The following is a 23,878-nucleotide window of genomic DNA, read 5'->3' as shown; positions in this document are numbered from 1 at the left end:
ATACAGACTGGATATCAACCCTGGATAGAGAGAGCCCTGACTAAGGAACAAGCAGAAAGGCCTCAGAAACCTGCTTCCCATGCTGAAATTCAACCCTGCCGTCAGTGGAACAATAAGCTACAAACACCGCAGTCACACGCAAAGTTACCACAAGGTCTTGATAAACATATTTTCTATTTGGCACAGCTGTTAACTGCTGGATCACTACAGCTGCAACTGTTCATTCAAGCAACTATCATTTGAACTAGGCAAAGAAAGAACCCTCTTTTAAGCAAATAGCATGGAAAAGCAGAAAGAGTTCTTGATTTTAGCATGACCTAGAATATAGGCTGTCTGTCTCTAAAAGTTAAAACGATTATCTGGCACTGATAACTAGGAAAGTTAACAGCTGAACCTACTGCTTGTAGGTCACAGCTTTTCTTCAGTTTTTTTAGCTTGCTACAGAATGTAAAAGATAGTCTTGTATGATTATTTAGAATCCTTTCATAACCATAGGCCATGCCCTGACTATTTTAAAGTAAATGTAAAACAACATACCTAAAGAAAAGGCAGAGGGAGAGAACTCTTGAAATGACACAAGAAAGCCTGGAATTCTAGGCCTGGTTCAATATACAATCAAGACTTATGCCAATCACTTTTATCCACCCGGATTCCAGTTTCTCCACCTTCATATAAGGCACCTGCCAATTTCCCCAGTCTCACCTCCTACCACCCTCCTCTTCCCCTTTACACACTATCTGTACTAACTCACTTGTAGTTCCTCAAATATGGCATGCTTTTTCATGCCTTTATTCTTTTTGTAGATGCTATTCTCTGCCTAGAATGACCTTCATACCCTTCTTTGCCTGCTTAGCCAAAATTTACATTTATTCAAGTGAGTGCTATCAAAATCTATGGCAGTCCAACAATGCTGCCATTTCTCCATCTCCAAGTTTTTCTGGAGCTCTTCTGTGGGAGCTACTGTCAGAGCTATATACTGGTCAAAAAACAAATCTGCTCCTTTGAATGTAGTTCATATGATATTTTCAGGTCCCTCAATACCCTAGATCCTAGAACTGAAATCAGTACTCTACCTAGGTGTGGTCTAATATCGTTTAAAATAGCACTATCAAAAACAAACAACAAAAAAAAAAAAACAGCACTATCCACTCGCTCTTTCAACAATATCTATTAATGAAAGCTAAAACCACAACTTTTTGTCAACCAAACCACACTTTTGCCATAAATCCAACTTGCAGCCAACTACAAGCCTTACATTTTTGTGTTGCTATTAAGTCATACCTCCCTTCTACACTTATACATTACCTGTTTCTTCTTTTCCCCCCTTGGGTTTTTTTTTTGTCACGCTACGCAGCTTGCGGGATCTTACTTCCCCGACCAGGGACTGAACCCAGGGCCATGGCAGTGAAAGCGCCAAGTCCTAACCACTGGACTGCCAGGAAACTCCCTGCATCACCTGTTTCATCATACAGCTCAAATCTCTTATTCCCAACTATATCCTAATCATTCCCTTCAAAACATTCTTGAATCAAAACATGGTAGCTCATTTACCAACATGAGCTACCATATTTATGAAACTGTCATACTGAGATTGTCATACTGAGTGAAAGTCAGACAAAGAGAAATATCGTATGATATAGTTTATATGCAGAATCTAAAAAGAAATGATACAAATGAACGTACTTACAAAACAGAAACAGATTCACAGACTTAAGAGAATGAATTTATGGTTATGGGGGGTGGGGGAGGCCAAGGGTGGAGAGAAGGGATAGTTAGGGAGGTTGGGATTGACATGAACACACTACTATATTTAAAAAGGATAACCAACAAGGACTTACTGTACAGCACAGGGAACTCTGCTCAATGTTTTTTGGGTTTTTTTTTAAAGAGTTAAGCTACCTTACTCTTTTTTTTTTTTAATATTTACTTATTTATTATTTTTGGCTGTGTCGGGTCTTAGTTGCAGCACAAAGGCTTAGTTGCACTGCAGCACATGGGAATCTTAGTTCTCCAACCAGGGTTCGAACCCGCGTCCCCTGCACTGGAAGGCATATTCTTAACCAATGGACCACAAGGGAAGTGCGTGGCAGCCTGGATGGGAGGGGAGTCTGGGGGAGAATGGATACATGTATATGTACGGCTGAGTCGCTTAGCTGTGCACCTGAAATTATCACAACATTGTTAATCAGCTATACTCCAATATAAAATTAAAAGTAAAAAAAAAAAATGGTAGCTGACAGTATTCCCCTTTTCTACTAGTCTACTCCCTTACTAAAGAAAATGTGGTTAGTTAAGTCACTAACATATTCCTAGCGGGCCCGTGTTGGCTCCTAATAATCACAGTTTCCTCTTCTAAATCCTCATACTACATCCTTAATAAACCATTCTAGATTTTGAATATGTCGAGCTCTTACCTTCTTCTCAGACTTGAAAATATGTCTTTTGTGGTAATTCTATGATTCCTTACAGGTTATTGACAGTGACTAAATGATAATCATACCAAAATTCTTTCAGAACTCTGGGGTGTAATTTGTCTGGGTCAGGAGACTTGAATTCATTCAGAGGAATTAAATGCTCCTATGTAAATGCTTAATGATCTCAGGTTTCAGTCTCTCACCAATTCAGTTCTATCCTTGCCAATCTATTGATAATTTACCATGACAATGGAGGGGGGAGCTTCCGGGGCCATTTCAGTCTTGGAGATATTTTTTTCAAATGTGGTTATTTGGGATTTCACATTTAGAGTATCACCCAGTATAAAACATCCTTCTGGAAGAACTATTTATCACAATAAAAGTTTCTTCTTTTTTAGGGTTCTTCAAAGCAAATCCATAAAACTGTTAGAGGAAGCAGAGATGGTAATTATAACACAGTTCTTCTTACCACAGCAGCAAAAACCAAACCAGCCAACCTATTCCAAATGACGCTAAAGAAGAATTTTGAAAATGAATACACTTCTGCTACCACAGAGAGGGAAGAAAATGTGTCGAGCCAAAAATTTTAATTGTCTCCCAAGGTGAAAATATCCCCAAAATTCATCAACATATCAACCCACAGATATTTACGCATTGTGCAAGACATTTAATCAAAACAATTCATCCAAAACCTAACATCATGGGCTTCCCTGGTGGTGCAGTGGTTGAGAGTCCGCCTGCCAATGCAGGGGACACGGGTTCGCGCCCCGGTCCGGGAGGATCCCACATGCCGCAGAGCGGCTGGGCCCATGAGCCATGGCCTCTGAGCCTGCGCGTCCGGAGCCTGTGCTCCACAACGGGAGAGGCCACAACAGTGAGAGGCCCGCATACCGCAAAAAAAAAAAAAAAGAAAAAAAAAAAACCTAACATCATAATCACACCCTCTCAACAAATCCAAGCTATAAATATAAGCACAGACTGATGTTTTCTCCACTCAGCCACCGGATAGAGACCCTGTCTACCCCACATTCACCCATTCTGTGACATTACTACATTATTCCATACTCAAGCAATTTATCCATTAATCTTCATTGAGTTCCTACTGTGTAGCACACAACTCTATGCCGCTAAGTGCTATAGAGACATAAAAATTTATCATTCAAGGGACTTTCTTGATGGCACAGTGGTTAAGAATCCGCCTGCCAATGCAGGGGACACAGGTTCGAGCCCTGGTCCAGGAAGATCTCACATGTTGCAAAGCAACTAAGCCCGTGCACCACAACTACTGAGCCTGCGTTCTAGAGCCCACGAGCCACAACTACTGAGCCCATGTGCCACAACCACTGAAGCCTGCACACCCTAGAGCCCGTGCTCCCAACAAGAGAAGCCACCGCAATGAGAAGCCCACTCACCACAACGAGAGAAAGCCCATGCACAGCAACGAAGACCCAACACAGCCAAAAGTTAATTAATTAATTAATTAATTTTTAAAAATTATCATTCAAAATCAACCCCTCCTGGAATTCATGAACACACTTGAGTAAACTTGTATTTCGTCCTCCAGGCAGACAGGCCTCAGAAATCTGAATGGGCCTCTCATCCAGATGAAGCTAGGAAGGTACTGCTGTATATCTTGTGATATAGATACTATAATAGTGGAAGAAACAGGACTTTAATGACAGCAAATCTAAATTCAAATACTAGTTCCATGTTTTGTTGAATTTTAAGTAATCTGCCTAAGGTCTCTCTTCTATAAATCTCAGTTTCCTCACCTGTAATGCAGGGATAATAATACCTATTTCATAGGCGTATTGAGAGGACTGAGTGTGTAAATATGTGTAAAGCATATGGGACATACTTGTATGGAGCACAAGAGGCAAAAAAATAGCCATACATGCAAGAATCACATCTAAATCTTCAACCATGAAAACAAGACACAGAAATGCCCTGGAAATTCCCAAATGCTTCCCCAAAAGGAAGCCTCTACTGCATGAAAGTGACAGCATTTATCTGCTTCACAGAATGAGTACCAAAGCAGAACCCAGAGCAGGAAACGTGGCTGTATCAAAAACACTAAAATGTCCCTAAATTCAAATTTCAAACCACAGCTCACAAGGAAGCACCCAACAGTCTTCCTTCCCAGAGTGCCAAGATTTAAGAATCTGGGAACCTCCTGTCAGGTTACCCTTAATAACAGAAGAGAATTATCTTCACCCTTAAGGCCTTTTATACTAACAACCTTTTTTTTTTACAGAGTTTCCTAAACTACTAAAATTTTACCAATTGGTACTAAATCAAAGAACAATGACTGGGCTTCCCTGGTGGCGCACTGGTTAAGAATCCACCTGAAAGAAAAAAAAAAAAAAAAGAATCCGCCTGCCAATGCAGGGGACACAGGTTCAAGTCCTGGTCCAGGAAGATCCCACATGCTGTGGAACAAGTAAGTCAGTGCTCCACAACTACTGAGCCTGCGCTCTAGAGCCCATGAGCTACAACTACCGAAGCCCACGTGCCTAGAGCCCGTGCTCCGCAACAAGAGAAGCTACTGCAATGAGAAGCCTGCGCACCGCAACGAAGAGTAGCCCCCACTCACCACAACTAGAGAAAGCCCGTGCACAGCAACAAAGACCCAATGCAGCCAAAAATAAATTAAATAAATAATTTTTTTTAAAAAAGAACAATGACTAACATTTGTTTTACTAAATGTGTATTAAAAGCACTGTTATTGGTCATTTCAAAGCCTTGTTGTACTTTAGGCCCAGCTGTGAGAGCAATGGACATGTTTCTCTTTCACTCTACAGAATGCTGATAAATGGTGTGCGCCCGTGCACGCAGACACACACACACACACACACACACACACACAAATACACACACACAGAGATGGGGGAGCTTTTTCAGGCAGCACAGAATTGTGTTATAGCATAGTGCTTAAGAGAGTTAGCTCTGGGATTTCAGATCTAAATGTGAAAGGTAAAACAATAAAAGCTTTAGAAGGAAACAGAACATCTTTGTGACCCTGCAATAGCAAAGATATCTTAAACAGAATACAAGATGCATGAAACATAAAGAGAGAAAACTGATAAAATGGATTATATTATAACTAAAAATTTCTGTTCTTTAAAATTCACCGTGAAGAGAATGAAAAGGAAATACACAAATCACAAGAAGATAACTTGCAATACATATAACTGAAACAAGAAACATACCTAGAAACATATAAAGATTCCATTAAATCAATAAGGAAAAAAAAGACCACCTAAAAGAAAAATGGCAAAAGACTTGGATACTTCTATAAAGAGGATATACAAATAACGGATAAACCTTTGAGAGGTACTCAACTTCATCAGTCATCCAGAAAATGCAAATTTAAGTAATGCAATACCACTACATAACCGCTAGAATAGCTAAAATGAAAAGGAAGGAAAATGCTGAGTGTTGGTAAGGATAGGGAGCAACCTACACTCTCATGCACTGCAATTGAGAATGTAAATTGATCCAGCTACTGTGGAAAACAGCACGGCAGTATCTACTAAAGCTGAACATAAACCTATGACCCAGCAACTCCACTCCTAGGTATATACTCAACAGGACAAAGTGCACGTTCACAAAAAGGGCACATACAGGAAATGTTCATAACATATCACTATTGTTAACATTCAAAATCTAGACACTATCCAAGTGTCAACAACAGTGGAATTGAGAGAGAAATTATTGAGTAGTTAACACAAAAGGAAACACAGCAGTGAGAATGATCAATCTAAAACTGCATATAACAGTATGAATGAACCTCTCAGACATAATGTGCAAAAAAAAATCCAGACACAAAAGAGCACATAGTGTATGGTTACATTTATATAAAGTACAAAGACAGGCAAAACTAATTGATGCTGTTAGAAGTCAGAACAGTGGTTACCTTTGGTGGGTGGGAGGGCAATTACAGACTGAAAGAAGCACAAGGAAGGATTCTGGGGTTCTGGCAACATGGGTGTGCTCAGTTTGTGAAAATATATCACAGTGTACACTTTGACGTGTACTTTACTGTGTTTGTTTGTTTCCTTAGTAAAGTTTTACTTTTTTTTTAAAGCATAAACTCCAGATTCTGACAGATTTGAGTTCGAACCCCAGCCTTTCTGTATATTAGCTGTATAACCTCAGGCAAATTGTGTTGTGCCTCAGTTTCCTCGTCCATAAAATGGGAAAAATAAAACTTCTCTCATATGGTTGCTAACAGGCCCAAATGAGATAATGTATGTAGTACTATTACCCCATTTCCACTTCCCAACAATGTCAAAATTATATAGAAAATTAAGTGATGCAAAGAATAAAAATGTTAGCAATAGCAAACATTTAATGGATACTCATCATGTGCCAGGCACTATTCCAAGCCATTTAATGTATTAACTTATTTAATCCTACAAAATCCCTAAGAGATAGGTTTTATTTCCACTTTAAAAATGAAGTAACTAAGGCTTCCCTGGTGGCACAGTGGTTGAGAGTCCGCCTGCCAATGCAGGGGACACAGGTTCCAGCCCTGGTCCTGGAAGATCTCACATGCAGCGGAGCAACTAAGCCCGTGTGCCACAACTACTGAACCTGCACTCTAGAGCCCACGAGCCACAACCACTGAGCCCACGTGCCACAACTACTGAAGCCCACGCACCTGGAGCCCGTGCTCTGCAACGAGAAGCCACCACAATGAGAAGCCTGTGCACCGCGATGAAGAGTGGCCCCCACTTGCCGCAACTAGAGAAACCCGCGTGTAGCAACAAAGACCCAACGCAGCCAAAAATAAATAAAATAAATAAACTTACCAAAAAAATGAAGTAATTAAAACAGAGAAGTAAATCACCCAAGGTCACACAAACAGTAAATGGAGGATTCTGATCCAGGTGACAGATGTAACTTTTAGGCTACACTATATCCTTTACTATCCCAGCAGAGAACCTCAGCTTTAAGGAGAGGAGACCAATATAGATACAGATATAGATTCACAAATATTTACTTCTTTAACAGTTTGCACAGTTTGTATACCACATCATGGGAAAAAACACTCACCTAAGAATTAAGAGACCCCAAATTCAAGTTTCAGTGCTAAGTTAACTAACCAGCTGCGGGAACCCAGACAAATTATTCAAAACCCTCCCAGCCACATGTTCTTCCTCTGTAAAATGAGAGGTTTGGAAAGTCTAACCAGCTCTTGCTTCTCTTTTATGAGCCTTTGTTGCCTATATTAAAAGAATATAGCACAAATACAAGGCCTAGATAAGACAGTGATTACTGATGACAATGACAACATATCTGACTGGTTCCAACATCACTGTGCTAAAGAAATACTTTATTATAGATAAGAATGTTCTACCAAAACAGAAGTTTGATTTTTGTCGGAGTTACATGGCTTCTGTCAAATATAACTGGACCTAAGTCATTTTTATCCTAAAATCCTATGGTATAACACTGTAAATCAACTATACTGTAATTTAAAAAAACAGTCCTAGGGAGTTCCCTGGCAGTCCAGGGGTTAGGACTCAGCACTTTCATTGCCATGCCCCAGGTTCAATTCCCGGTCAGGGAACTAAGATCCCACAAGCTGCGCAGCACAGCCAAAAAAAGTCCAATGGTATTTCTGAATGCCAAGTGTAGTAACAGTACAGAGCAATGGTGATATTAGTTTCTTCTTCCCTAAGTATTCTTCCTAGGCTCTCCTTTTTACTCCTCTCTGCTTCTTGCTCACACTTAGAGAAATTCAAAACCTACCCTTTAGCCCCTCTGTAGTGGGTGGAATGCTGGCCCCAAAAAAGATATGTCCACATCGTACTCCCCAGAAGCTGTGAATATTATCTTATTTGAAAAGATCTTTACAGAGGTTATCAAAGATCTTGAGATGAGAAGATCATCCTGAATTAGCTGAGTGGGCTCTAAATCCAAAGAGAAGTATCCTTATAAGATAGACACACAGAGAAGACACAAAGGTGATGGTGATGTGAAGATGTGAGTGATGTGGCCAGAAGCCAAGAAATGCAGCCACCAGAAGCTGGGAGAGGCAAAGAATTATTCTCCCCAAAGGCCCTCTGAGGGAATGCAGCCTGCTGACACCTTGAATTTGGACTTCTGGCCTCCAGAACAGAGGAGGAAAAAAAAAATCACTATTGTTTTAAGCCGCCCAGTTTATGGTAATCTGTTGCAGCAGTCATAGGAAACTAATACACCCTCCAAACCGCATTTTTTTACCCCTTACTTCTGTAGCTAACTCACCAGCTTTCCTAAGCAAAAGAAATCCATAATTATCCTTCAAAAGCAGCCTAACCTCAACCCTCCCCAATCCCCCACAAAAAAAGAGCAATAAAAGAAATTATAAAAAGCATACACAGACAATGCACGATAAGAACACAAAAGATTAATAAATAGCTTTTTAAAAAATATACCTTAGTAGTAGTCAAAGAAATACAGATTAAAACATAATGATATCCCAAAAAAGGAAAACAATGAGAATTAGTGAGGATGTGGAGAAAGTAGAGCCCTCGTGTGTTGACAGTCTGAATGTAAAATGGTGCAGTCACTGTGGAAAACAGTTTGGCAGTTCTTCAAAAGATTAAACACAGAGTTACCATACGACCCAACAATTCCACTCCTGGGTGTATACTCAAACAGGTGTTCCTACAGAACCTTGAACACAAATGCTCATAGCAGCACTATTCATAATAGCCAAAAAGTGGAAACAACCCAAATGTCCATCAAGTGAATGAATAAACATTCACACATACAATAATAACCATATAATGGAAGGAATGAGGTACTAATTTATGCTACAACATGGATAAACCTTGGAAACATTATGCTAAGTGAAAGAAGCCAGTCACAAAAGGCCATATATTGTATGATTCCATTTATATTAAATATCCAGAATAGGCAAATTCAAAGAAACGGAGAGCAGATTAGAGGTTGCCGGGGGTTTGGGGGAGGGAGGAATAGGGAGTGACTGTTCAATGAGTACAGGTTTCCTTTTGGGGTGATGAACATGTTATATATATCATAATGGTGATGACTGCACAATATTGTGAAATGTACTAAATGCCACTGAACTATGCTAAATGGTTAAAATGGTAAATTTTGTTATGTGTAATCTACCAACCCCCCCCAAAAAAAAAAATATATATATATATATATATACATAAATGATGGCAAGCTAGAAGTGAGCATAAATTGGTATAGCACTTCCAAGAAGAAATTCATCATTACACATGAAATGTGCTTAAAGGTTCATCTAATTTGACTTAATAACTGTCTTACTGTTATATATACTAAAGCAACAGACACTCACAGATTTGGATAAAGTATACACGTTGTAAAATTATTTATCATAAAAAAGTATAAACAAACCACCCAAGTGCCAAGTAATCATTAAAATTTTACAATTCACTCATACTTTGGAATCAAATAACAATTAAAATCATGTTTATGAAGAATATTTAATGGCATGAGAAAACTATTCAAGACATATTTAAAAACATGGGAAAATGATCAACATATAACAGTAAATTTAAAAAGCAGGATACAACATTTTTTTCTCTTATGATCTCAATTTTATAACTCTATATTAGTGTACATATATTGTTTTTCACTGCAAGTGTTTCTGAGGTATTTCCTGAGAATCAAAATATTCCTAAGAGATAAAGTTTCTGCAAATCAATGAGAAAAATATAAACAACACAACAGAAATATGAACAAAAGGACTGAACAGGTAATTCATTGAAGGAGTGAAACATGAAATACACAAGTGTACATGAAATATATGAAAAGATACTCAGCCTCACAAATAGTTAAATTTAGATTAAAACACACATTTTCTTCCCAGCAGATTGAAAACATTTCAGAAAAGCAGTTAATATTTCGTTGCAGATATAGAGAAAAAATTGGTAGAATCTTATTGTTGGTGAGAGGCTAACCTTTTGAAGAGGGCGATTAGGCAATATCTATTAAAACTTAAAATATACATTATTCCTTGGACTCATAGAGTCTAGTTTTATCAATTAATCCCATACAATGACTCCCACAAGTGTAAAAATACTTGTACAAGGGTATTTGATAAAATAAAAATTTGAATATATTCACCAGAAAGATCTTTGTACTGATGTGGGATATTTTTTAAGATGTTATTTATAAATATATAGAATGTTATAATTTGAAATAAATCCCCTTTTTACTTCAGCTTGTTTGAATGAGTTTCTATTGAGTTTCTAATGAGTTTCTATTCTACTTGTAATTAATTAACTCTTAACTAGGCACAATAAAATTTCAGGAGAATACTTGCTGATATTGAGAAATACTCATGACAGGACATTAAGTGAAAAAAAAAATCAAAACATAAAATGTTTGCATTTCGCCTTATCACAGTATGTAAAAGTATACACACATACACCCACATATAGTAAAAACTGGAAAGAATATTGGTGATGACTATACACATGTAAACATATGTAAAAATACATCAAGCTATATACTTAGGACTTGTGCTTAAGGCAGACTGCAATACGAACTTTTAAGAATTGGAAGGAACTACAAAAAGACATCAAAATGCTACAAGCTTAATTCTGAATAGTCACTCATGAGTGATTTATTTCTGTACCTTTCTATAATTTCTAAGTTCCCTATAAGAAATGTACTTTATAATTTAAAGTTTTATTTTTAGAGAGAGAAAATCCACTCCTTACATGGTTGACCTTCAAATATGTTTTTTCCAAACCTCAGAGTCTGTAACTTATGTATAGGCCAAAGGTGTTTTTGTACATATTAAATGAGCATTGAACTAATCAATGAATACATGAGAGACCATGTTTTTGTTCAGGGTCACAGCCAGAGCTAAGCCCTCTACAGCAAATTTTGCAAGACATAAACTACAAAGCTAGAGAACAGAATACTCTTTCCCTCTCCTGAACCCCAGCAACACCTCATTATCTGCTCCTCACTTAAGGAACTGATCCTCTTCCACAGCTATTGGTTTATGCATGCCTGACTTGTCAGAAGACTATGAGCTCCACAAGAACAGCAACTCTATCTCACACATGTATGCAAACAATTGTCCCATCACTAAGTTGGTCTTTCAATAACAGAAAGGTATATGGTAGAGGACTTTAGAGACAGGGAAAAAAGGTTCCTAATTCTTGCTATGGGAACTCAAGCATGTTATTTAAATTCCCTGCACTTTAGTTTCCTAATCCGTAAAGCGAGGATAATGTCATTTGGTACCTAGAATTGAAATGTATTCACTAAACAATAAATAGCTATTAATTTAGTTATGAGGGATTGAACAGTTTACTCTAGCCTCATTTCCTTGCCTGTGTTCCCCATTAACTACAGTGTACTTGTGAGTGGGATGGTCAGCAGAGGCTAGTACAAAAGTGGGTAGAACAAAGCTAACTGGTCCTTACGAAGACTGACTCAATGACCCTGGCCTTATTAAATTCATCACACTCATAACCAACTGAGCTAAGCAGCCAACAGAGCTAGACCAGGAGACCAACAATCCTCCACAAAACACTAAACATTCTTCTAGAAGATAAAACTACAGATGCTTAAATACCAACTTTCCACACAATAAAAGTGCAGTGGAAAGAATGTGTTTCACAGAGATGTGAGAAAATGGGGGTAAAAGAAGAATGCTAGCTTAATTACTTAGCAAAGAAAGGGATTAAATACCATTTGAACATACAGAACCTCAGAGCTAAGCAAAACTGGATGGATGTCAGTTTAGCAGGTGATACGTCTAGGTATTCGTTTTATTTTTCCCAATAAGAGATTGTGATCCTAAGTCCATGGGACTGGTTAAATAAACTAAAACTAGATTCATTTAAAAAAAAAAAAAAAAAGGTTCATCTGAACTATTATAAAATTTAGCTTTATACATTAAAAATTAAAAAATAATCACAGTGCAATACAAAATGCCTCTCACATCACCATCTTACCTCTAATCTGACGTTGGCCCTCAGCTTTTTGAGTATGGGTAAACAATCATTGCTACTCTCCTCCTCTACAGACCCCACCTTCTTTATTACTCAGCACTTAGAAAAGTTGTGGAAGTCTGGCTTCTTTAAGTTCTAAAAAGTTAAGTACTATGCCTTATATCAGAAAAATATATATATATGATTACATACAATTCTTTGAAAATCTGAATAAGCAGCCTTTACCTTTTCATAATTAATACAAATCTTTATCAAATACCTACTATGTAAAGCATTTCTTCTAGCAAAGCTCAGAAATTTGTCTACCTGACTCTGGGACAAGAGAAGTTATAACATAGTTCTGTAATTTTTTAATTTGTATAATGACCTACGGTTTTTATAATCAGGAAAAAAAATTTTAATGTAATGGTCATTGTCAAATAAAGACTCCAGGGAAGGGACTTCCCTAGTGGTCCAGTGGTTAAGAATCCATCTTGCAATGCAGGGGACGTCTGTTTGATCCCTGGTCAGGGAACTAAGATCCCACATGCCATGGGGCAACTAAGCCCATGCTCCACAACTAATGAGCTCGCACACCACAACTAATGAACCTGTGTGCCACAACTAGAGAGAAGCCCACACACTGCAACAAAGGGCCCACGCGCTGCAACAAAAGATCCCGCGTGCCACAACTAAGACCTGATGCAGCCAAAAAATAAATAAATAAAACTTTTTTAAATTAAAAAAAAAAAGACTATGGGGAAAACTAGAAAAGAGACATTTAACTTACTCAAAATAAAACCTCTGGTTTTCTTCAACAATATAACAATAATTAATACCTATCTTCATGACATTGTTAGAAAGCCATTATTCTAAAACTACAAAAATAAAGAAAAAAAGGACACCAGAGATGACACAACTGAGAAAGGAACCAATTCTTTTGACATTCCTGGAGAGTAATTCTAATGTATTACTGTTTTTAATGAATGTAATTTGTTGTAAATTGGGTTTATCCACTTATAAATCCTAGCTTATGATTATTATTTCTAAATCATTTCCTTCTCTGTCTTCCTGACTTTAAAAATCCTGAAAGTTTCTTTACAATAGCCAGGTCATGGAAGCAACCTAAATGCCCATTGACAGACGAATGGATAAAGAAGATGTAGTACGTATATGCAATGGAATATTACTCAGCCATAAAAAGGAACGAAATTGGGTCACTTGTAGAGACGTGGATGGATCTAGAGACTGTCATACAGAGTGAAGTAAGTCAGAAAGAGAAAAACAAATATCGTATATTAACGCATATATGTGGAACCTAGAAAAATGGTACAGATGAACCGGTTTGCAGAGTAGAAATACAGACACAGATGTAGAGAACAAACGTATGGACACCAAGGGGAGAAAGTGGCAGGGGAGGTGGTGGTGGTGGGATGGATTGGGAGATTGGGATTGACATGTATACACTAATATGTATAAAATAGATAAGTAATAAGAACCTGCTGTATAAAAAAATAAATTAAATAAAATACAAAAAATCCTGAAAGTTTCTTAGTTGCTTCCCATTACCTTTCATTATAAAGAATATGGTAAATCAGAAGTCATAGCCAGCACCCAACAATAACCACAAAAAGATGCAACCTGCAGGTTACACTGAGGGATTTCTGAGGTTAGTAGGTGCAAACCTCTTTTTTTTCTTTTCAAAGAAAACAGACCTCAGACAAACAGCATAAAACATCCTGAAACAGCCACACAAAAAACAGAACTTCTTAGAAACAAAGCCCCAGTAACTATTTGGTCTAAGAAAAACATTTCCAGAACTGATAAGAATGGGGAGACAGGAAAATATATATATAAAAAATAACAACCAGCCTTAACTACAATTCAAAAAACGAGTGACCTGACTCCTCCCCTGACAGAGTTCCTCTACTGCATTGTGGGTTGGGGACTGATCAAAGAGGCCATGCCACAGCTCTGCCACTCAATGATTAAGCCATTGCTTCAATATACCCAAATCTATCATTTTAAAAGAATAATCTCGGGAATTCCCCGGCAGTCCAGTGGTTAGGACTCTGGGCTTTCATTGTCGAGGGCTCAGGTTCAATCCCTGGTCGGGGAACTAAGATCCCAAAAGCCATATGACGCAGCGAAAAAAAAAAAAAAAAAAAGAATAATCTCATCACTGGTGAGATAGCAGACAGAAGACCTGGATTCTAACAGTTCTTTCTAACTTTCTGGGTAACAGTGGACAAAAAATTATATTTTCAAATGGGACTGAAAATATTAAAAACTGTTTTAAAACTATTACATCTTATTTTTTTTTTAATTTTATTTATTTATTTATTTAATTTTGGCTGTGTTGGGTCTTCGCTTCTGTGTGTGGGCTTTCTCTAGTTGTGGCGAGCAGGGGCCAGTCTTCATCGCGGTGCACCGACCTCTCACTGTCGCGGCCTCTCTTGTTGCGGAGCACAAGCTCCAGACGCACAGGCTCAATAGTTGTGGCTCAAGGGCTTAGTTGCTCCGCGGCATGTGGGATCTTCCCAGACCAGGGCTCGAACCCGTGTCTGCTGCACTGGCAGGCAGATTCTCAACCACTGCGCCACCAGGGAAGCCCAAAAACTATTAAATCATTTACAAATATTAATCATTACCATCTGTCAAAAGTGGTGGCTGGACTATCTCAGACCTAGCTCTGACAGTTTTTGATCCTGTGACCAATATAAATGAATGCACACTTATATTATGTTTTGCCACCTAGAAGTAGTTTAGAAAACAAGAAATCCCACACTCACAGAGGGATGAAGCTTAATAAGAGGAACCTCCACACATCTTCTCCCTGCTCACAGCCTCTCAGCACTCCATGAAAACATTTTAGATTAACGCAGCTAGTTCAGCCCATTCAGTAGACCACAGATGGCCTAGCAAAATTTTGACCTGAATTGCCCATCACACTAATGAACAAAAGAAACAAACAAGAATTACTAACCTGGCTCTCTTTAACAAGAAACTATGATAGATCCCGTGGATGACCATCAAGCAAATATCCTAAGTATAACATTTGAGAAACTTGATGGTCTAAACCATAGCTGTTCCCATCTAACTTCCTGGAGCCATACCCGACCCCTTGGAAGCACACTTGGAAGAAAACAGCTTGAAAGCTAGCACATGCCCTCGTTTTCCACCACGACAGGACTCTGACACTCACAAACCCAGTCCAGGGTTCTGTATACTCTAAACTAAAATCAGTCATTACAAAACATCTGGAACATAGACATTTGACCAGTAACTGCCTCACTTAATAACTTTTGAGAACTAAACCTAAAAATCTGGCAACGATAGTCTCTGTGTAATCACTGAATTCCACAAGAAGTCACCAGCTTCTAAAGGGCAAGGCTTTCTCTCTTTTACTAGGTCCTATGCCGTATCAGCAGTAACCTAAAACATATCAACATAGGTTCCCTCATGTGTACCTAGGTTCCTAAGAGACCTCTAAGACCACCTGACAGTAACTCAAATCCAGAATTTGGCAACAGGAATTGAGATGCCAACAGGAATTGAGAAGCCAAGCCAAGTACAAGTACACCTTCCTCCAGAGTTAGCAAAAAACAACAAGCTTATAAAAGGATATAGGACTGGAAATGGGTATTGCCGAAGGAGGCCCTAGGCAAAGAAAACTATTTATAATCTAGTACAGAAGGAAGGAAGGGCGGAACGGAGTCTAAGAACTTGGTTTAAGCACGAAACACTGTGACTCGGGATTTCCTCCTAAGAAGAGAGGAGCAGAGCCCCATTGTTATTAAAGTAAAATCCACTTACCTTCAATGTGATCCTCCCCACCTGAGAGAGTGTGAAGTAGGGTGCTCTTATGTTAAAAATATAGCCTCTCCAACTAAATTTAGCATATAATTTTAAATCACCTTGGGGCTGCTCTGTAATTGTTTTCTGTGTGCTAGTAGTGTCTCCTCTTGACTTCTTATTTGCTCTACCTTATAAAAGGAAACACATGACCTAACTTAGGAAATCTCCCCCTTCTACCCTGAACTCTGGAAGTATCCACAGATGCCTGAGGTAAGCTACCAGGATTTGAGTTTTGCTTCAGCTAGGAGTCTGAGCTTCAGAGCAGGGATGCCTTTATAAAATGATCATGAGAGAATCTGTGCTGAATTGACCAGACTGGTAGAGGAAAATAAAAATTAAGGTTATTTCAAATTGACTCCCTGTCTGAAACTGGCTCATCAAACTTTTTATACCCACTTCATCTCTGAGAAGAGATAACTTTTTTTTTCTTTTAAATAAGATATCCTTCTTAGTCACCAAGAATATGCAAATCAAAATCACACTGAGATAACCACTTTACACCCACTAGGATGCCCATGATCAAAAAGATAATAAGTGTTGGTGAGGATATAGAGTGTGGAACCCTCAAACACTGCTAGTGGAAATGTAAACCAGTGCAGCTGTTTTGGAAAAGAGTCTGCAATTTCTCAAAAGGTTAAACATACAATTGCCACATGACTCAGCTATTCCACTCCTAGGTATATACCTAAGAGATATGAAAACATATGTCCACACAAAAATATGTACACAAATGTTTACAGTAGCATTATTTATAATAACCAAAAAGTATATAAATAACCCAATGTCCATCAACTTACGATAAGTAAAATGTGGTATATTTATACAATATCATTCAGCCATAAAAAGAAATGATATACTGATACATGCTACAACATAGATGAACCTTGAAAACATGCTAGGTGAAAGAAGCCAATCACAAAAGACCATATATTGTGATTCCATTTATATGTAATGTCCAGAATAGACAAATCCATAAAGATCAAAGGTAGATTAGTGGTTCCCAATCAACCTACTGCCCTCAAACTCTCTTCTTTCTCCAACTCATCAGCACCTGTTTTTACGAAATTATAAGTACAATAACAAAAATAACTTTCATTTTAATAAAAGGTCTAGAAGGATCTATATTAAAATGTTAACTACTATGAAGAGATTAAGTTTTTCTTATTATCATGGATGTGAAGAATAATGATGTGAACTAGTACTGATTTGGTGATAAGAAAATAAAAGTTTTTTCACCCAAGGAGGAAAAAAAAAAGTAGATTAGTGGTGGCTTAAAGCTGGGATGTTAGGGAGTTGGAAGGATATGGGAAGTAACTGCTAAACGGTATAGGTTTTGGGGGGAGAGTGATGAAAATATTCTAAAATTGACTTTAGTCATGATTTCGCAACTCTGTGAATATACTAAAAAACACTGAATTGTGTACTTTAAATAGAATTAAATCTCAATAAAGATTTTTTATATATTAGAGAGAGAAAGATAAGACACATATATAAGTGATAAAGCAACTGGAGCAAAATGTTAACAGTGAATCTGGAAAAAGGATGTACTGAAGTTCTTTGTACCATTCATGTCAATGTTTGGTGTGAAATTACATTAAAAGAAAAAGCTAGGCTTCCCTGGTGGCGCAGTGGTTGGGAATCCGCCTGTCAACGCAGGGGACACAGGTTCAAACCCTGATCTGGGAAGATCCCACATGCCACGGAGCAAATAGGCCCGTGAGCCACAACTACTGAGCCAGTGCACCACAACTACTGAAGCCCACGCACCTAGAGCCCGTGCTCCTCAACAAGAGAAGCCACCGCAATGAGAAGCCCGCGCACCGCAACGAAGAGTAACCCCCACTCACTGCAACAAGAGAAGAGCCCGCGCGCAGCAACAAAGACCCAAAGCAGCCAAAAATAAATAAAACTATTTTTTTAAAATATATTAAAAAAGAAAAAGCTAAAAAAATTAAGATCTCGGGCTTCCCTGGTGCCGCAGTGGTTGAGAGTCCACCTGCCGATGCAGGGGACACGGGTTCGTGCCCCGGTCCGGGAAGATCCCAAATGGCGCAGAGCAGCTGGGCCCATGAGCCATGGCCACTGAGCCTGCACGTCCGGAGTCTGTGCTCCGCAACGGGAGAGGCCACAACAGTGAGAGGCCCGCATACCGCAAAAAAAAAAAAATTAAGATCTCTCTCTTGATAATCATGCACAGTATTCTTGCTTAACATGAAACGGAAACCTGCACTAGACAAAACTGCCATGTCTGCTCCCACCCCTGCCAGACAAGTATTTTACTTGTCTCCCCCACACTCATCAAACTACTGCAAAGCATGCAAAGCAGCACTCCAGTAGCAGAAAAGAAGGATAAAACGTGGCAAGGGAGACAAATATTCTCCAACTTTCTCAGAGCCTCAGTTTCCTCATCTGTAAAGTCAGAAGGTTATATAGTCTCTAAGAGAGCTTCCATGTTTGACATTCCATGATTCTGTTGTTCTAATTTCATTGCCCAATATAGTTAAGGAGAAGTATGATCTGACCAGTCCTCTGGCTTTCCTGGACAGGGAGCATTTTTTCTCTCTTCTAATGGTGACATTAAGAGATGATTTCAGGGTATGTCAGTGTTCTAAGCAGGTTCATACAGGACACTGGCCAGTTTCCCAACTATCTATGTTCCTAAGCCCTCTCTTCAATTCTTGGTAAGACCCACCACTCAGAGCATGGGAAACTGCAGTAGTGGATGCATAAACCTAGGATACTTATTATCTCAATGCTGGGTGCAGGTCAGTGCAGAGGAACGTAAAGATTCCATAGTAAGAAATAGGTTACTAGCATTCTGGAAACTTAACTCTCAGGCAGAGATAGGGAACGTAAACTCAGGAGTCCCATGTCATGGTAAACCTTCTCCTGCAGTTACCTGGTGGTGACCATAAGAAGAAAAATGGAAAATGAATATGCCCAAAACACCCATCCATCAAAGAGGCAGAAAGAGGGACTGGACTCTACTACCATCTGCCCCACTTAGAATGGGCCAACAATAATGAAAAACCAAAATCAAAAATGTTTCTTCCAGATTTGCTTATCTCCTTGACAAACTCAAAAAGCTAACAAGCAGATACCATTTCTTAAAGTTGGCTAGACTTCTGCTTCACCAATAGATTGCCTTTCTCTCCTTCAACCCAAAGCACTCCCTCAACTAACCAGAAGAGAAAACAAAATTAATTTTCATATCTTCCTCTGTTCCTTGCACAACAAATAACTACATGACTTGCCTAAATGCTTAAGTCTAGAGGAAAGGGGAGAGGTGACATGGAGAGACTCCTATAAATTCAATGATCAGAGTCTATATTCAACACAGCAAGCTCTATGTTTATTGCTGCAAACAGAAAAAAATGAATCTTAAACTTTCTCCATAAAGCCAGAAGGAACACTGAGCATCTCTGATCTGCTTGTTCTGGATTCACTCCTAGAGTATAGAAGCTATCTGATGTATATAACTTAATTTGCTTGGAGAGAACATAGATTCCTTGGTACCTCCCTAGAGAACCTGGGTGCAATTCACAATTTCCTGTAGTTTCATTTACTATGACATCATCAGTTTAGGAGCTATAAGGCAGAGAGAAAATGCACCCTGGAGAGTCTCAAGACTGACCCGCAAAGAGCTATTTGTATTCTGTTTTGTTTTCCTCAAAGATTCCCTCTGGGTAGTCCAGATTCCCCTATCAACCCACCAGAAATGAAATGAAGGAAAAGAAGAAATCCTTCAATCAGTGCTTATTCTAACAAAGGCCACCTATTGAATAAATAGTCTTGGCATTCCACTACTGCAACCACACTTAAAAAGATAGAAAAATACCCTTCCTTACACATTTTATACAGCTCATCCCCCCCCCTTCTTTATTCTCTCAATAAGCTTTCACAGGTATACAATTTGAGCTTGCTGAAAAGCCACATAATTAACAGATATTCACTAAAAGAGAATTAACCTTTTGAGAATCTACTTGATGAGACACTTTTTATTTACATTCTCTTTTTCATAGATGAGGACCCCAGCAGAGTTATCTAACTTGGCCCCCAGTCACAGAATTAGTCAACAGCAGAGCAAGAATGTTTAACCCCAAAACCCATGCTCTCACTGACAAATCACTTCCCGGCTCCACTCCTAAGCTTTATCATTTGCAAAACATTCTCTTTATTTTTGAAAATCGAATGTCTATAAAATTTAATAGACACTTAAAAGCACAACATAAAAATCACACTGGTTTATTCCACCAGTTTAAAGTTTCTTTTACTGGGGAGAACTGTGTCATTTTTAGTCTTTCTCAACATGTTAGTGTTTTCTAAAGACCCAGCCAAGCAATGAGATGCAGTTTAGTGTCACGAGAGGAGCACTGGATCAAAGTCAAGCAATTAACTAGCAGGACATAGGCCCTACTGTCCTTCCTGGGCCTCATTTTCCTCTCTGAGGTCCCTTCTAGTTCCAGTACCATGAACTGAATTCCAACAACTATTGACACATCGCAAAGTCACAAATTTAACAAATAGGAAACACAGATGAAAAATTAACATCAGTATTATAAAAATTTGAAGACCTAAAAAAGTGAAAAACTACTCCAACAAGAGGCCTAGTATTAACTGTATTACTGATTCATGATTTTTTCTCCACCTGCTCTGCTATTGATTTGAGGAAATAGTGTATTTGCTCTGACCTTGCTAAAGGTCATCAATTTATCACTTTTTTAGAAGTCCATTTTGACAAATAGGACAATCTAAAAGAAATGGATAAATTTCTAGAAACGTACAACCTACCAGACGGAATCATGAGAAAATAGAAAATCTGAACAAACCAATAATAAGTAAGGAAATTGAATCAGTAATCAAAAACCTCCCAACAAAGAAAAACCAAGGACCAGATGGTATCCCTAGTGAATTCTACCAAACATTTAAAGAAGAATTAACATCAATCTTTGTCAAACTCTTCCAAAAAACTGAAGAGGTCAGAACACTTCCAAACTCATTTTACGAGGCCACTCTGATACCAAAGCCAGGTAAGGACACTACAAGGAAAAAAAACTATAGGCCAGTATCCCTGATGAATATAGGTGTAAAAATTCTCAGTAAAATATTAACAAACCAAATTCGATAACACATTAAAAGGATCATACACCATGACCAAGTGGGATTTATCCCTGGGATTTAAGAAAGGTTCAACATATGCAAATCAATAAATGTGATACAACACACTTAAAAAAAAAAAGTCCATTTCGAAGTATGCACCTTTTTTTTTTTTTCATAAGAAACACTGAAATTTTTCTGATGGGGGGGAAAAAACCACACAAAACCTGTCCTGTCACCTCCGAAGCAAAGTAAAATTAGTCAACAGGATAATCACCTTCAGGAGAGAAACTTTACAGTAAACACATCATGACAGAACAGTAAAAAGGAGTATCTCTCATCAAATCAGGATGACACAACAAACCGCCACCCACATGAAACGTGCAAACTGGACACTCCAGACAAAAACTTTTCCAAACCTTGAGATTCAAAGGCTCCAATGACGGTGCAGTGGAGTTCGCGGGGATTTTACAACTCTGACACCGGTGCAGTGGAATTCATGGGATTTTACAATTCTGACACTCTTGGGCAATTAGTGCCAAATCTGATCTGGGCCCTATCTTCACTTCTCCACCACTTCCCTTTGAAAGATGACTTGAGAAGCATCACTACGCAACCCAGGCTCTCCAACTAGGCTGCTGCCCTTTTATTCACAAATGACGCTGGCCTCATAAAAGACATAAATTATTTTCAATAAAATATGGCACGGCCCCGGAGTACAAGCCCTTTCTAGATGTAAGGGAGTTCTCACCCTCCTTGGTGTGGCCCAAGTTCACTTTATTACTTCACGTCCCATCAACCCAGGGGGCCCAGCCCAGCGCTGGGTTAGAACAGTTTTGAGGAACTGCAATCACAGGCTTCTTGGGAAGAGGCCAGATAAACTCACCAAGTTTTTGGTTTGTTTTTTTTTTTTTTTTTAAGTCTGGGTGGAACTTACTTTCACCAGGACGTGGGATATCTTCTTCCCTCCCTAATGGGTGTTCGAGGACAAGCTTCCCTTTATTTTACACTAAGTCACTCAACCTTCACCAGACTGTGAAGACAACCCTTCTCTCCTCCTCATCCGGGAGGACCTGGCCACAGCTCAGCGGGGAGCAGGGGCCGTTCGGAACCCTCAAGGCTCAGAGCCCCTCGTCCGTTTCCCCTCCTCCAGAGTGACGCCCCCTACCCCGCGCCCGCCCTGGGTCCTTCCGACCGACCCTCGCCCTGCTCCCGGGACAAAGCGGAGGTGGGGTGGTTTCCTCAGGGGTCCCCGGCGGCCGCGGGGAAGAAGCCCCGGGCTCAGCGAGCACTCACCCGACAGCTCGTCCGGCTCCAGCCCGGTCTCAGTGTCCAGCCCGCAGATGACAAAGTAGTCGGCGAAGCGACTGGGCGCCGAGCCCCCTCCACCGCCGCCGCCGCCGCTCATGGCGCCGGGGCCGAGCCGGGCCGGGCCGTGCGGAGCGCGGAGCCCCCGCACCGGGCGCCCGCCCGCCCTCAGGCCGCCCCTCCCGCCGGCGCCGACGCTACCGCGGCTCCGGCCGCCGCCCCCGGCCTTGGCCCGGTCCCCGCGGCCGCCGCGGCTGCCGTGACGGGGCAGGGGGGCACCGGGCCGCCCCGCGCCGCATCCTGGACGCCTTCCCCTCCGCGCCGCCGCCGCCGCCAGCCGAGAGCGCCGCGGACGAAGGTAACCTGGAAAAGGGCGTAAAGCGCTGAGGAGAACCCCCACCGCGGCCCCCTCCCGCCGCGCCTGCGCAGGCGCCTTCGGGGAGGGGGCGGGCGCCTCGCGGAAAAGATGACGTGATGCTCTTCGGGCAGGCTGGCCGCAGCTTCCCAGGCAGTCTCCGCAGCGCGGCGGGCAACTACTGGGCCACCCGCAACCTCCACCCCCTCGGGGCTGCGACTCCTTTAGGGAAGGCAGAGGAGGTGCGGGATGGATGGACGCATCCCGCAGAGCCGGGACCCTGGCCCACGCTCCGCCTCCCACTAGAGGTCCGGCGATCTCCTGTTTAGACCGGCCCTGTCACAGCAATAGGGTCGCAGGATTGAGCTCGGAAGCTCACCTCATCCTAACTCCAGGAAGCCCACCGGCCTAGATCCCAGATAGCGCCTTCTCCCTGACCCCGCTCCCTAACGTCCACGCCCAGCCCTTTCCCGAGTAGAGCTGAGGATTCCCCCTCTTTTGGCCGAGGTGGATCTGCCCGCCCTATATTTACCCTTGGCTTACAAATGGGGAAACTAAGGCTCAGAAAGAAGCAAGGGCTTTCCCCAAGGTTACATAGAGTCTAAGAGACAAAGCCTGGACCAGAATCTTGGGCTCGTGGTTAGTCCCCGCTCCCTCCCCCCCAGTCCAGCCAGGCCTTTTCCCATGCACCAGGCTGTCCCTTTTTCTCTCCTAGAGCCTCCAGAGACCCATGCCACTTGGGAGCTCCCCTTCTGCTTCTGAGAATTCTCAGTTCCATCCCTGAGTCGGTCCTCCTGAGAGAAGTGGGGGATGAGGAGGAGAAAAACTTGCCTCCTGTTACTTGTGTTGGGACCCCGCGATTTGGTTTCCTACAGAAGCTAAGCAGGAAACTGGAGATCAGAAAACAA

The 23,878-nt window shown here is 40.5% G+C and overlaps 1 protein-coding gene across 3 annotated transcripts in view; it reads right to left on the bottom strand.

The window, feature by feature from the left end:
- DENND5A (DENN domain containing 5A) overlaps nt 1-23,013 on the bottom strand; it is a 107,609-nt gene extending 84,596 nt beyond the window's left edge. Inside the window, exon 1 of one of the 3 annotated variants that reach the window (XM_027115433.1) lies at nt 22,604-23,013. In XM_027115433.1, the coding sequence (XP_026971234.1) occupies nt 22,604-22,715 (112 nt within the window). In that variant the 5' untranslated portion in view covers nt 22,716-23,013. The remainder of the gene's footprint in view (nt 1-22,603) is intronic. The other 2 variants (XM_027115432.1, XM_027115431.1) reach the window with 2 other exon arrangements.
- Nucleotides 23,014-23,878: the final 865 nt, after the last annotated feature.

The sequence above is a fragment of the Aethalodelphis obliquidens genome, unplaced genomic scaffold (assembly GCF_003676395.1).
Source record: "Aethalodelphis obliquidens isolate GAN/ISIS:26980383/991018 unplaced genomic scaffold, ASM367639v1 scaffold14, whole genome shotgun sequence".
Lineage (NCBI taxonomy): Eukaryota > Metazoa > Chordata > Mammalia > Artiodactyla > Delphinidae > Aethalodelphis > Aethalodelphis obliquidens.
This window is presented reverse-complemented; position numbering and strand designations above follow the sequence as displayed.